Source organism: Balearica regulorum, chromosome 1 (assembly GCF_011004875.1).
Source record: "Balearica regulorum gibbericeps isolate bBalReg1 chromosome 1, bBalReg1.pri, whole genome shotgun sequence".
NCBI classification, from domain to species: domain Eukaryota; kingdom Metazoa; phylum Chordata; class Aves; order Gruiformes; family Gruidae; genus Balearica; species Balearica regulorum.
The window spans coordinates 4965145-4980601 of NC_046184.1; the positions used below are offsets into that span (position 1 = coordinate 4965145).

Below are 15457 nucleotides of genomic sequence, written 5' to 3' on the forward strand. Positions count from 1 at the left end.
TGTTTGTGTCAATACACATGGCAATATTCAGGATGAGTGCTTTCAGTTAGCTGCCTCCCTAACTAAAATACTTCTCCCTGGGAATGAGTTACAGGGTGTGCTGTGATAGAGTTAACTTTCTTCATAGTAGCTAGTATGGGCTATGTTTTGGATTTGTGCTGAAAACAGTTTTGATAATATAGAGGTTTTAGTTACTGCTGAGCAGTGCTTACACAGAGCCAAGGCCTCTTCTGCTTTTCACACCACCCCACCAGTGAGTAGGCTGGGGGTGCACAAGGAGCTGGGAGGGGACACAGCCGGTACAGCTGACCCCAACTGACCAAAGGAATATTCCATAACATATGACGTCACGCTCAGCATATAAAGCCGGGGGAAGAAGAAGGAAAAGGGGCATGTTCAGAGTGATGGCGTTTGTCTTCCCAAGCAATCGTTATGCATGATGGAGCCCTGCTTTCCTGTAGCTGGCTGAATATCTGCCTGCCCATGGGAAGTGGTGAATGAATTCCTCATTTTGCTTTGCTTGTGTGCACAGTTTTTGCTTTACTTATTAAACTGTCTTTATCTCAACCTACGAGTTTTCTTATTTTAGTCTTCTGATTCTCTCCCCCATCCAGCCATGGGGGGAATGAGCGAGTGGCTGTGTGCGGATTAGTTGCCCGCTGGCATTAAACTACAACACAGGGCCATGGATTCCATAAGGAAAGAGCCCTTAACATACATTTTGGCTGGCCAATAGCAAAAGACTGTTTTTCTCCCCATTCAGTCCAAATGGAAGTCTTTCTAAAAGAGCTGGTCCCCTGTCTGCTATGGTGAGGTCTGAAGTTGTGGCCCCAATATCTATCCATGTGGGGGAATCTGAGCATGACCAAACTGAATGTGTTTTTGGAACCAAGAGCTTAATTTATTCCTTTGTGAGCCATTTCAGTAGGAGCTTGGTTGCCCTCTATCTATCATCTGCTCTGTTATACACAGAGAATGACAAGCACCTCCAGCAGCAAGTGAACCCATCTGCTACTTGGAGTTGACTCTCCACCTCCATTGACAGAATGGAGAACTTGGAACAACAAGGAGCTGCTTAGGCACCACAGTCAGTTAGACAAGATAACTATCGTGTGCCAGTGTTGCTGAAACTTTAATTGGAAAGGTTTCTGAGGGCTAGGAGAGATTTTTTGGTCCAAATCAAAGAGAGAAGAGAAGAAGAAGTTGTTAAGAGACACTCAGATTGGAAATAGAATAATTTTCTTCCCCATGTACACTGAGGACTTGAATCTTAGCATCTTGTCATCCAGGGACTTGCTCTGTGCTTTGGGGCCATGACCATTCTCAGATGGACTATATCATATGTGTGCTTTATTTTTCCCAAAGAAATGTAAAAAGGACTTCATAAGTCCTACTGCAGATTAGCTATTTTTTGAAATCTCAGAGAGCTATCTGTGGGATGGGAGAACCATTGTCTGCCCAGCTGTCAGCATTACTTACTTACACGGTAAAGTTGGAGATGAAGGCTGCAGCTGGGATCTGCATCTCAAACACACCTTCGCGTGCCTCAGATCCGCTGTTCACCATTGTGCACGACACTGTGGTGAAAGCATACCGAGAAATGATGGTGGATTTCACAGTGAATTCAGACATCCGAGGCCTGGTTTCCTGTAGGTATCAAAAGGTTACCTATTAACACTGACAGCTAGATAAATCACCCCTTCAGTGCTTCAGTGGCTTTAATACTTAAAATGCTCAAGCAAACAGCCATATCAGTATTAGACTCCTCTATGAAAAACAGTCAACAGCAGGCAAGGTGGGCTTGCCCTCAAAATTTCAGGTGAGCTGCAAAAGGTAAACCATGAACATGGTACTGCCTTTGTTCACGCACAGGAGCAAAGGCCACAGTCACTCTCCAATGCTTGGGAAGGGTTCAGGAAGAATGAGAGCTCTGGTAATACCAACCTTTATGTTGTAAAACACACTGACTAAAGCTACCCATATCCTAAATTGCACCCTTCAACTCTGTCTGTGTGAGAGGATCAGGATTAGTCCCTTCTGGCCTGGGAAGAGAAGCCACATTTATGTTCCCATAGGGTCCAGAACTGATGTCAGAGAAACTGCCCTGTGGACTGAGCACAAGAGAGGATATAAGACCTCTTGAAAGACTGAGATCACTGCGTATGAAGCAGCATCTTCAAATTCACACAATCAGATCTATAAGTTATGTAAACAGAAAAACTGCTGTCAATGGAGTAGGTTGAGTCCTCCTCTGTTGAGAATCCATCCTGGATGTCTCAGCCAATGGATGGAAGAGGCTTAATAAGAAACACTGACACTGTGACGTCTCAGACAAAATATTTTAAGCCTTTTAGCCCACACTGGATTCCTTCCAGCAGAGAAGCAGCAGGGACTGCAATGAATGACACATGATGTAGCAATGGAAGCTCAAAGCCAATTCCTGCTTCTTGAGAATGTGTTTTGTTGCACAAGTCCTGGGTTGGAGCATTTCTCCAGTCTAATGTGATTTTTTGACAGCAACATCTCCATGGAGCTCAACGGTTTTCTTCCTGGAAGACTTCAGTGTATTTAACCATAAGCAGTCCATGTAAAAAAAAAAAAAATCTGTATGTTGCTTTAAACAGCCAAAGACTGAACCCTCAAAAGCAGAAGGATGCTAAAGAGAAAAATACATTGCACATACAGAGAAACTTTACTGCGACAAATAAACTGAGACTCTTCCTATTGAGGTTGATAAAAAGTCACAGCCACAAAAGATTGTGAAGAGAAGAACACGTTCTTCAGCTGTACTTCCAGGCTTTTTTTCTGAACAAAAATAATTTTCACAAATCACTTAACAAAGGGAGCAAGTGTTTGTATAAGTATGAAACAAGAACATTTCTGTAGTAGATGATGGCATCAGAAGCAGTATTATTACCTAGCATCCAACTAACCAAGCTGCTGGGCTAGTGAATTCCAGGCAAATGAACCTAATTGTAATAGATATCTTTAACAGCTGGAGAATGTGTGATATGCTCTGTGTCCACAATCGTCCTGCTTAGCGCAGGCTCAACTCATATGGAGCACAATGGCAAGAAATTAGCACTTTTAGGGTGTGATTCATCTCACTGATTTCAGACAGCTCAGTGAGATGGATCTAGACTAGAACACATCTGCTCAGATTTAATATCCCCCCTTTAGGCCACTAGTGGCTTTTACTCAATCACTGTTGATTAGAACCAGGCCCTGCTGTTCTTAGGACCTTTCCTGATACATAGGCATGGCTCTGCAGTCTTATCCTGAAGGTGAAGAAGATGGGCAGTTTTGATTAGAAGTAGTGTTGTAGGAACATTTCCACATATAATGAGCTGATGTTTCATTCAGTCTTCCATACCACTAATTTCCTGTGGCATAGCAAGAGATATAGAGGATTTAATAACAAAAGTAAAATAAAGAATCTGAAACTACAGCAAATTCTTTGGTTCCAGATCTTCTGCATCCACTCCCATGTTCTGCATTTCATCATAAGCTGTGGGTTCAAACACAGTTGACAGCTCAACAGCAAAAGAGGATCAAGCTCTTTGCCTTTTTTGCCTTTTACTTGAGATACAAGTGGTTCTGCAGTGAGATCTGACACTGAGTCTAACAATGTGAATGCAGTGATGGATTCATCTGAAGCCAGAAATTCTTAGGAATATGACAGAGGACATGGGCTTGCTCTTGTTATGACAAGAACCTAAGAATGGCTGCATTGGGTGAGAACAAAAACAATTCTAACCCTATAGCCTATCACTGGCAGGGATTAATAGTACCTGGTCAGAGAAGACCGTAAAATCAGCCCAACCTGCACTGATACTACCCAGAAATATTCTCTCAGTTTTCAGATTTCCCAATTTGTGGCTGAAGGAACTCTTGAACAAGGATGGCATTTTGCGCTTAGTAAACCTCTGTGGATTTTTCTTCTATGACTTTACACAGCTGCTTTTTGAATCCATGTAAACTTTTAGCAGCTGCAACATCTTGTAGCAAGGAGTTCCGCAGCTTAATGATATTTTATATGTAGAACCACATTGCTCTGAATCTACTGTTTGCTGGCTTCAACTGACCTCTGTTATATCTCTCTATCCCACTGAACAAGCTCCAGCTCTGATATCCTCACAGGCTGAGGAATGGCAAAAACAAATGAACAAAAAAAGACATTCAACACTTCTCCTTCTTCCTGGTGGTTAGGAGTTGCTGCTGGAGATAGCAAGCACTGAACAAGGGCATCATGTACAACTGAGGATGAAAGAATTGATTCATCTTCCCATCCCTGGAAGGGATCTGCCATTCCTTGTATATAGAAAATATAAACGATGGGGGCAGAGGCAGTTTTCAAACAGGTTGCTAGGTCAGGCTTGGCAGGCAGCCCAAGTTCCACTCCACGATTCTTGTGCATTCCCTGGAGCTCTTGCACAATCCGTCAGTGCCTGATGCTCTGACTTACAGCTGCGCAAATGCCTGTTTTCTCCACTTTTTATTAAGGCCTTCAGAAGATGAGAGGCACCACAAAGGAAAAAAACAAAACAAACCATTTGTTTAATATTATTATTGCTGTGATTTATTATCCCTATTAAAAAGAAAACTAGGCAATGCCAAGGTGACAGATTAGCACGCTGCTATGTGGCAGGTTGGCTGGATGCTTTATGAAGGTGTCCTGGTTATTATGATGAACTGGGAGCTGAATTTTTCTTGCCAAACAAATGATTTTATGCTTGTTTACATCAAGTGTTTGGAAAGACAGAAAAGAGCTGAAGATCTATTAAATGCACTCCATGTTTTTACCTTTATCAGTTGTTTTCATCAAAACAAATTGACCGTATCTCAGATTAGAAGTAAGAAACTGGTAATAAGACTGAGAGCTGCTCTCCTGTATGCTGCTGATTCAAATCTGTCAAAGATCAAAGGGACCAGAAGCTATTGACATCATGTGATGGCTGCTCAGTGTGTGAAATGAGTTCCTCCAGTCCTCAGCTGGGAAGCCCCCATCCCTCAGAAAAGCCAGAAAAATAACTGGCCATGAACAGTAATTTCACTGGCTGCCTCTTTAGCCAAAGTTTTGATCTAAGCCATGCAAGTCTCAGTGCAGAAATATAGCCAGATCTCACAGATTTGCTGTACATCTCACAATTACAGGTTTCTATCTTAAAGTATGGTTCCCATGCCGAAAGAAGGCTTCCTTGGTTTTTTCCATCCTTCAGTAAATTTTAGCCTCTGCATCAACAGAGAACAACAGACATCTTCAAATTTCAAAGCAAACTCACCCTTTCTCTTCAAATTCAATGAGATTTCATCAGGCTTATGTTCACTGCATGGTTGAGGTTTGTAACATTGGATGTTCTCTCTCCAAATCTGGGGTTGAGCAGATGTATCGGGAAGTATTATAAGAACCTGTACCTGTTGCATTGATCAAAATTAAGATTTTTTTACCTAGAATCTCACCCTACCATCACCCACTGACATAGTTCCTTCCTGGGCACAGGGATGCACGCACACATTTATGCATAGACCAAATGTAATTCCCATGAGGTAAAATAAAGACACAGTGTGATACATACCAGCCTCTGCAAAAATTTGGCCTGTCTTGGAACACGGCGCGCAACCTGCAAAGAGTTAAGGGAGTTAGTGGAGCCTAGTCAACTTACAGAAGACATGTCACTTGTTTAAATCCAGACATGGGTTTGTGTGACTGATCACCCATGGCCAGGTTCAAATGCTCCTCTGGTTAAAATTAAAACTTAAATCTCGTGTATATTAACAGTCCCATTGATCAAAGCTCAGCAGTGGAATGTGGCTATTGCAGGCAAGGAGGTACTGTGTGTTTTGCAAATGCTACTTGTCAAGAGACCCTCTATATGAAGACAGGAACCTCAGCCTTTAGCCCTAGCCCTGGATGCTATGTCTTGGTCCTGGAAAAAGCACTAGTCATGTGAAAAAAGGGAATAAAGATATTTAAACTCAGCCACAGCTTTTATTACGAAATTAAGTGCTTCACCTATGACAACGCAATTGTACTCATTGTGTTGCCATTCACAACAACAACAACTCCTCTGACTTCTTCCCTGCACATGGTGTAAGTCTCAGCTTAGCAACAACTCCAAATCAAATCCCTCCCAAAACAGAGAGTACAAGTCTCTTGCCAATGAGGGATGCCAAGTGATTTCTTAAAATGTCGGTGAAACTCCAGAGAGCAGAAGAATGCAATGATTTTTTTTTTTTACCTGATTTACCCTTTCTGTTGATTTACACTGAAATAACAGCACTTCTTGCCAAAGAGATGATTTTATGTCTGTTTGTATCATGCATTGAGAAACTAAGGAAAGCCCAATGGGGAAACTAAAGAGTGTCCTCTGCTAGAATCCTTATTATTTATATATCCTTATATAGGTTACCCAGAGAAGCTGTGGATGCCCCATCCTTAGAAGTGTTCAAGGCCAGGTTGGATGGGGCTTTGGGCAACCTGGTCTAGTGGAGGGTTGGAACTAGATGGCTTTGAGGTCCCCCCATGGCAGGGGGGTTGGAACTAGATGGGCTTTGAGGTCCCTTCCAACCCAAACCATTCTATGATTCTATGATTCTATGAGTCTATTTCTTTCTTCATTATTTTTACAACATCTTGTGAAATTAGAACCAAGGAAAAACAGGTCCCTGCGAAATTCTCAATGGAGCGGAGAGGAAATCTCTGAAGTTTAAATTTTGGAAGAAACTTTCTGTCTGGGTATATTACCTCAGGCACATAAAGCACCTCAGGAGCCTGCTGTGAGAGACTGCAGTCTCCATCACTGTAGGTCCTTCAGAACAAGCCAGACAAATGTCTGTGAAGTTGTTCTGCTTGGAGCAGAGGCAGGGATGAGACATCAGTGATCCTCAGTACTTTTTTTACTACAGGATTGCCTTTTGAAACAAATCCACCTGTCATCCTGTATGGAACAGTCACAATGTTTTCTACTAATAGGTGAAACTGGAAATTTGGTTACTGGTTTTATCTTCCCCTACCACACACTCAATTTATTTATTTGCTGATTTGCATAAGAAGGTGTTGTATGACTTGGCTCCTTCAAAAGCTACCTTCTGAAGTCTTGAGGATAGCCAGCAGACATCAGTGAGTAGCGAAGGATCACCAGATAACAGTATTCTCTTTGCTAGGACTTCATGACTACTGCCAAAGCAGTACTGCAGGGTTGATGATACTGATCAGTCCATCAAAGTGGTTTGAACCTGCTAGCTTCACTTAGCATCATCCAATGGAACAATTTCCAAGTTCCCATCTACCTTTATTTTTAAGGCCTTCCAAAGCACTCATTAAAGCCCAATAATTGCTGATAGTGACCCCATAGCTGTTGCCATCTGCTAGTCTTAGCATGGTATACAGGGAAGAAGCTGGGCAGTAGCAACCCAACTATCTGTGAAGAGCTGTCCAGAAGAACTACCTCTAGTGCAATGGTAATAACTAGTAACCTTGTCAACTACCTTAGCAGAGTGGTCAATCATTGGATGAGCCAACAAGTAATCCACACTCATTGCAAATACAATAATCCTGCAAAGACCTGTATCCGTACTTGCCTTTGTGTAGGAAGATCTTTCCAGTTAAACACAGCCTTATATGCTCTCCAGAATTAGATATTTGCTTATAGGGAATGTAGTATGTTGATCTAGGGAAGCACTTGCCTCTTCTTAACTTGCCTCATGTGTTCAGTGAGGATGGACAGATGTCCTCTTCTAGATGTAGCTGTCCCAAGGGACTAGATCACCACCTCTATTTATACATCAGTGCTTTTCTGTTGGAAGTTACTGCTGCCACTCATCTGCCAGCAACATAGCTCCTGTGAAAACACCCTTATCTGCCTCAAGCAAGATCAGCCAGGTCATTTCAACACTGTGAGCCAGTTCCTTGAGCTTCACAACTGATTTTCTCTCTAAAGCAGATGAGTGAGCATTCCCAGATACCACTCCACTGGCAGAACAGGGGTGGAGATATTCTCTTCCACTTGGACAGGTGGGTCTGCAAGACAATGTTGATTTGTAGCTGAATTCCCCAAGAAGAAATATGCGTTCACAGTAATCAGGATGGACAACAAAGTTGCTGAGGTCCTTGTACTGCAAAGAAATTCTTCCCATTCTAGAATGGGTGGGATGAGCAACCAAATTACCAACTCTGAGACAGGCACAGATACGTATATGAAAAGTCTCACCCTTTCCGCTTATCGTATGGCAGAAGATGCCAAATACAGGCATTCACTGACACTTTAGACACACTAGAGCATCCCACCTGGCCTCCAGCAAGGCACAGGTCTTCCACAGGTCCTGCATTGTATCTGCCAGCCCCACATGGGTATCTCAGATACTACAGAGCCTCTCAGATCTGATCAAACTTAGACAACTGACCGATGCCCTAAGTGACCAAAGTAACACATGATAGCTGGTATGGACCTGAAGCATGTGAGCACAGGTCTGAAGCTCAGCCTTTGAAATCACAGCCTCCCAAAACACCATCCAAAATCTCTTGCTAACTTGCAAAAAGTTCATTGCCCTTTCAGCCCTATTTCCTCAGAAAATCTAAGCTACGCAATGACACAGTGTAACAGCCCTCACTTGCAGAATTCATTTTTTTCTCTCCTGGTCAAGATGCATTTTACAAGCTGAAACTCATGTGGTTGATTTCATTCAGCATGAGTTAAAAATCAAGTACGGTAAGACTGATACGGTAGGCAGAAAAACTTTCCTCCGAGCCTGAAATACTCTGAATTACTCAGACTGGCATGCGGCCAGGACACTGCGTTAACTCCGTTGCTCCTGTGAAATGCCTCCTTAGCACAGCTATGGGGATGTCAGCTTTGAACCTGTCCCCAGGCAGTAGCACCCAGCTCAGGAGGGTGCTGGTGCTTTACTGGCTTAACACCTCCAACAACTGCCTTGCTCCTTAGTAGCAGTCTCCCACGGACCTGAGCCGCAGCCATGGGCATGCTGCAGGGATGGGTGCAATAAATACAGTTTTAGCAAAAACTGCCCTGTCTGTTGATACTGACAGTTAAGAGGGGACAGCTTAACCCTAGCCACTGGATGCTGCCAAACAACGACCGCCTTAAAACCTACCTGCTCCATGATGCTGTAGTCTGCCATCAGCTTGTCTTCCAGGTACCTTGCCATCAGCTCCGAGTCAGGCTGCCCTGCCGAGGTGGAGAAACCCCAGCAGAGCCACAGCCAAAGGATCATGGTGGAGGGGGAGTGCTGGCCAGGGCTCCCTGCCCCGAATGTGAGAGGAAAACCCCGCTGCCTAAAGCTGCTGCCTGTGCTGCCGGACAGGCTGCGAGGAGGCTGACAGGAGACGAGATGACCCACCCTCTTCTCCTCCTTCCCAGCTCGGGACCGGCCCCTTTTCTACTCAGGGCGGCTTCCCGTGCTGCCAGGGGCTGCGGGGGATCCCTGCAGGGTTTCCATCCTGCAGCTACTCACCTCAGCCAGGGGTCTCATGGGCACAAACCACCACCATGCCCCTCTTGATGCCGCCCCCAGCCTCAGCCCCCATCTCACCTCTTGTGCCAGGGCTCCGTGAGGCGCTTCCGCCCGTCTCTTTGGCACCAGCAGCACCCCAGCACCATGGTGGCCCTCAGCAGGGGGGGAGGCTGAGGAGACATTTCCTCCACCTGGGTGGGCACTGAGACAGGGCCTAAGATGACTGCTGCCACACAGCACCTGCCCGAGGGGATGGTGCCCAGCACTGGTGGGAGCTGGAAGAACATGCTGGGCTGCAGGGGTATCTCCTCATGTTGTCAGCCATGGACACAGGCAGGCCTGAATGGCTTATGCCATGATACGTATGAAAAAGCATGCTCCTACCTTCTCCCCAGTCTGGAGAGCCCTGGTCTGTTTGTGAAAGCTGCCCTGGGGCCTGCCATCCCGAAGCAGGGCAGGGCTCCCTCCACACCCTCGCCTTGGCACCCCATCCAGCAGCCAGGTGCCTCCCCGCTGGCAAAGACAGCCGAGACCCATACTATCACTCCTCTCTCTTGTCATCTGGACTCCGATTCTCAGCTGGGCAAAGCTGGGGTGAGCCTCCTGCTCTTCCCTCCCTTTCCCAGAGGCAGAGCCCTCTCCTCCCCGGCCAGCCCCAGGGTGAAGGCAGCCACCGGCCAAGTCCCCACCAGGGACGTTCCCCAGGCGCGGCTGTGCCAGCTGGCACAGGCCAGCACGTCTCATCCCCAGGCGTTCAGAAACTTGCATCTGCAGCGCTCAGTTAAGCCCAAATCAGACACATTTATGCTACTTCATTTTTCTATGCCAGCAGTAACTTCTTAAATCCAGCAGACCCAAATTTCCTCTCTTTGTTTGGGTTTTTTTTTTTGCAGATTCTAGATGCTGCACGCACAAACCTGTCAGGATTCAAACCACTGTATTTTCCTTTTCCTTGCCAGCGCTGGGTCATCAGGGACTGAAGCTGTTTTCCTTCAGCTCCAGTCCATAGCAGTGACAGTCCGGAGAGTGTCTCAATGTCTCTCCAGCCTTGCCGGGATGTATCAACACACCCTTGGACCACTGGAGTTTCTCCTTCTGGACAGACACCTGTGCACCCACCTGAAAGCATATGTCTGCTAAAAGCATATATCCTGGGAGCACTCTAAATCTAGCATGTGTAGTGGAGGAGCAGGAAGGTGCTTGCTGCCCATACAGAGGGGATGAGAGGAGCTGGAGTAAAGAGAAGGGACAGCAAGGTTGATACCTTTGGAACTCCCCTTTAGCAAATCAGTGGTCGAGGCTTAGGCTGTAGCCACACTGTGGTCACACACAGGCCCCTTGTGGCATTGCCAGCAGGAGGGAAGGAATCAAACTCCTGGCCAGCCCCTTTCCTGCTGGAACCACTCCACCATGGGCAAGTACAAGGGCCTCTGGAGTGGCCACATCCCCGATGGGAGCTGTAGAGCTGGGCAGCACGGCAGGGAACGACGAAGGGCTTATGTGGCTGGAGAGGAGAAGATGGTGGGAGAAAGCCGGAGAGAGGCTGGGGCAAGATGCTTCAGGCCCCCAGAGGCACCCCAAATGGTTCCTGTGCTGATCTGGTCCCTGCCAAAAGATGGTCAAGGCATTACTCTCAGGTCCTTACCATTTCAAAGGGAGATGGAAGAGAACTCAGCAATGCAGTTGGGGTTCAAGAAAGACTTCAAAACAATGGTTCAGGCTGAGATCTTGTTTAAGGATACACAAAAAATGTTTTGAAGTATTTTTCAGCTGCATCTAGTTTATTCCAGCTTCTGCATGTCTTGTCCAGCTCAGACACAGAAGAATGAGCACATGTCCGAGCTCCAGATGAAGGGGGGCTGCAGCCTCCCCTGCCCTCACTACTGGTATTAGGATGGGCTGCTCCTCAACCTGCTCTGTCCATGTTTCACTAGAGGCCACGGCTGAATAAAAGTCTTGCAGCTCTCCGGCATATGCTTAGAAATGCTGGAAACTGGCACTTAAAACAATACATATAGGATGATTTTCCTACTGTTTTGGAAAAACCTAGAGGATACCAAGGCACCTCTATAAAAGTAAGTCAGTCAAAATTACCATGCTAACCCTAGAGGTAACAGTAGAGCCTGGGCAGGATGGGGAGATGTTTACCAGTTTGAAATAATCATTGGGCAGTCAGGAAGCATTTGGAGAAACATCCAGATCTCGCTGGCTATCTTTCTTTGCTTCCTGATCAGTATTCAGCTTGTTTCTACAACCACTCTGCTTCTGCCATTGCACAGGTGAGGAGCTGAGGGCCAGAGTAAATCAAAACAGTGAGACAGTGCAAAGATAATGCAATAAAGCTGATCCTAAGCACATCTGGTGAAAGGAGGATATTCAGACCAAAACAGGACCCTAGAGCAGGTACAGAATAACTAACAGGCATGAGACAATCAGCTGTGAAAAGCACTGACCTTCCCAAAGTGATTAGGAGCGGCCAGTTCTGCTCCTGCTCTCCTCAGCAAGGGCACATGAGGACACAGCATGTAACTAAATAAGACCAAAGTGTGTTTTAACATGGTTCAGATGCGGTTAAGTTTGGTGAGTTAACATTAAGCCTGGGGTCTTGTTTGCTCACATTATCCCCTCTTCCCCCTCCTTGGAATAAGGTCTCCTGATTTTCAGCGGGGGGGAGGAACACAGAAGGCGCTGTTCTGGGGATGTCATTGGAGACTGAGATAAGCAATTACTCAGGTGTGTTCACATTAGACATGTTTCGTGCTGACTTTTGCCGACTTAGCAAGATGAGCAGCTGTTCTTTGGGTGGGAGCTCAGCAAATTAAATTGCCTGGCATGCCTCCAGGCAACATGGGCAGAGACATTGGAGAGAGGCATGATCTAACAGCTGAGCTTCCACACACATTTCACCTGGAATGGATTGTGTTATGTCAAGGAATCTCTCTGTGTTGACATACAAACACATGCACCTTGGTGATGTTCTGCCTTCACACATCTGCATCCTCCTATTTTTCCATGCAAGGCTCATGGGTAGGACTAGTCTTCCTCATTTTCACCATACAAGTTAAATAAACCCTGTGGGGAGTGTTGAAGCTAAAGAAAACCTTGTTGCCTTCTAGCTCAAGAGCGGGAGTTTTCCAGAGTTCAGACTGAAGCTGAGGGAACAAGATCAGAGCTGCATTTGGTCATAACATCAGTACCATGGCTGCATGGATTCAGGAATGAAAGCCTTCCAGTTCTCTACTCTTCTAGGTAGAAGAATGGGACACCAGACACCCACCTCACACAGAGGCACCTACATTAAATGCCCAACTGAACCAGGAACTAAATCTACTCACAGCACTAGCAAACTGTAGAATTTGGTGGCTTTCAAAGCCAGTAATTTGATCAAGCAATTGCCAAATGTCCCGAAGGGTTACACAGGCATAGACATAGATAAATGTCCGGAGATAAAGTTAATTGTGGTGAAGTTCAGGGAATTATATTAAATATTTTCTTTCAGGCCTTAATCTAATCAATCTCTGAAACATCTGGATAGGACCCAACGGTCCCCAGTTCTGACACTATTTGGGAGGTGCCTTTGCTCCTGAAAGGGCTTATCTGGAGTCTCAGTGGCTGGTGATCTCCCTGTTGCCACTAGCTGCGTGCACTGTGGCCCAGCTGAGCATTTCAGAACTTCAAAATCTGGTACTATTCTGATTTGGGATGAATATTTTAAATATACTCAAATTCTCTGCCAAAGGGCCTCAGTGCTGGGGATGTCTGAGTCTGTCTGGGGAGCTTTTGTGAAACATGCGTTGAAGAAATCATCTGGTCAGGCAGGCAGGCTGCCAGGCCCCAATACCTGAAGCGGCTCTGTAGAATGGCAGTATAAAGAGATTAAAGTTGACACAACAGGAAACCCTGTTTGGTATGTCCACATGCAGTTTCCTAGAATGATTGGTGTGTAGTGGGATGAATGTTAGGGCAGCAGGCACCCTGGGTAAGTGTGTCGTCTTGAAGGTTTCTTACCTGTATCACTGGAAATTTTCAGATAAGAAATTCAGTTTGGGAAGGGGAAACTGGTTATGTCATAAGAGACAGAAATTGTGAGCATTTCTCCCCAGGTGCAAGCCAAGATAACAGAATTTAATTATTCCAAGGAATGGACTCTGCCCAGCAGTAACTCCAAGTGCTTCAGGGAGGACAGTGCATGAAAACCTCCTTCCAGAGGAATCCTGCCCATGGAGAGGACTAGTCACAAAACAGCCCAACAGACACATACCACAAAACGTCTTAGTGAGATCCTGTCCTCCCCGTTAAATTCTGGGGAAGTTCACCTACCCTGATAGCAAATGGTATGGCTCAGGGATCTTTCTGAGCATCCTCAGCACTTGTTCTTCCCATGTACTGTTTATATATCTTCTTGAGAAATTTCAGCTTTTTAGACACTTTTGGATAGTATATTTGTGCAGTTCGTGCCATCTAGTGGTCACACTGATTTCCCAATCTCGTTATTTTTACCAGAAAAAATTAAGCCACATTTGGTGGTTATGAGAGGACTGAAATAAGGGGTTACAAAATTAATATTTAAAGTGAATTCTGTTCTAAAGGAACTTTTTCATCTCTTCAGAGCAGCAGTGATTAGCTTCCCAGCCCAGGGTCCCAGATATCTCCAGAAGACTTATCTTAAGGTTTAAGTTTCTGATGAAAAAGGGCTGGTGACTCTGAGCTAGGGGCTCATGTGTGAACAGAACTCGGCTTAGCAGGAAATTTCAAGCTGTAGTAGTTACCATCAACACAGCAGAGACTGCGTGCCCCATGCCTGCTGCCCTTGCAGTCCTGGATAATCCTTGTCATAGCCACAGCTCCAACTACACTCATGTTAGTGTTCCTAAGCTAACTTTAAGGTAGCTAACTTAAATACTGCTAGGACTACAGGCATACAGGACTGAGCAAAATCCACCTAAGAGGCTGACTAAACACTGAGTCCAAGGTATATGGTTAGCTTGTCAATCCCTTTATGACATGATTTAAAGCCCACATGGATGTTTTATGTACCACAGAGTTGTAAGCCAACCTCCTGTTTGAAGCAGCGTGCCTGGGATCTTCACACTGAGATTCACCTCTGCTCAAAAAGCCTACAACTGCGATAAATGCTGAGCAGCTCACTCCAGGACGTAGGAGTCATCTGATGAAGTATAGAAGTCCCCAGAGCTGGTTTCCTCCTCTGAGCTCTCTTACTGGACTCCCTATGCTGTACATGGCATTAATTAGACCCAGCAAGGGCAGGATTCATCCCATTCTATGGTGAGGGCAGATAATTAAATTGAGTCAGGTGCCATATGGTCAGAAAAAAAATCTATTTTTTTCCATGGACTAAAAAGGGAGACAAAGATCTACAGTAGGGTAACCCCATCCCTCATTATGCTACTTACAGAAAAACCCTGCTCCCATCTTCCTCATTCTCCTGTATACTCCCCTCCTCTGTGCACATCACTCACCCCCACCTCCATAGGAAGCTGCACAGAAGATGACCTGGAGTAATACAGAGGAGGGGAAGGCTGGCCAGGTCATGCCATTTGAGCCCAAGGGATACAGAACTGCTTATCGAGTGACCTCTGCATCCAGAAACTGTCTCTTCAGGAGACGCAACGTTGCAGGCTCTATATGTGCACTGTCTGAGAGCTGAACCAGAGCTTAGGGAGAAAGTAATAAATAGGTGACATGGGGAAGCACTGTGTAGATGGCTCAATGCAAAAGCAAATGCATGTGCTGTGAAGGCTGTGTAGTAGTTAGGGCACAGCCTAGAGGTTCCTAAGCTTTCTAGAAAATCTGGAACTATGTCATCTCCAAGTTCAAGATCCAAGATTGCCCAAAAGATTAATTATTCAATGCCTCTTCCAGCATAACATCTGTGAAACAGTGTATGGAGCTATCATGTGACAGGTTCAAAGTGATCATTCTGTGTATAGTTAAGGTGTGGAACTTCTTCTCACAAGATGCTATG

General features: G+C 45.4%; 1 protein-coding gene across 1 annotated transcript in view; it reads right to left on the reverse strand.

The window, feature by feature from the left end:
* The window catches only part of ITIH5 (inter-alpha-trypsin inhibitor heavy chain 5), a 52295-nt gene extending 42930 nt beyond the window's left edge, over nt 1-9365 (reverse strand). Inside the window, exons 1-3 of the mRNA XM_010301853.2 lie at nt 9112-9365; nt 5577-5621; nt 1484-1647 (exon numbers count right to left, since the gene is read on the reverse strand). Of these exons, the coding sequence (XP_010300155.2) occupies nt 1484-1647; nt 5577-5621; nt 9112-9231 (329 nt within the window). The 5' untranslated portion in view covers nt 9232-9365. The remainder of the gene's footprint in view (nt 1-1483; nt 1648-5576; nt 5622-9111) is intronic.
* Nucleotides 9366-15457: the final 6092 nt, after the last annotated feature.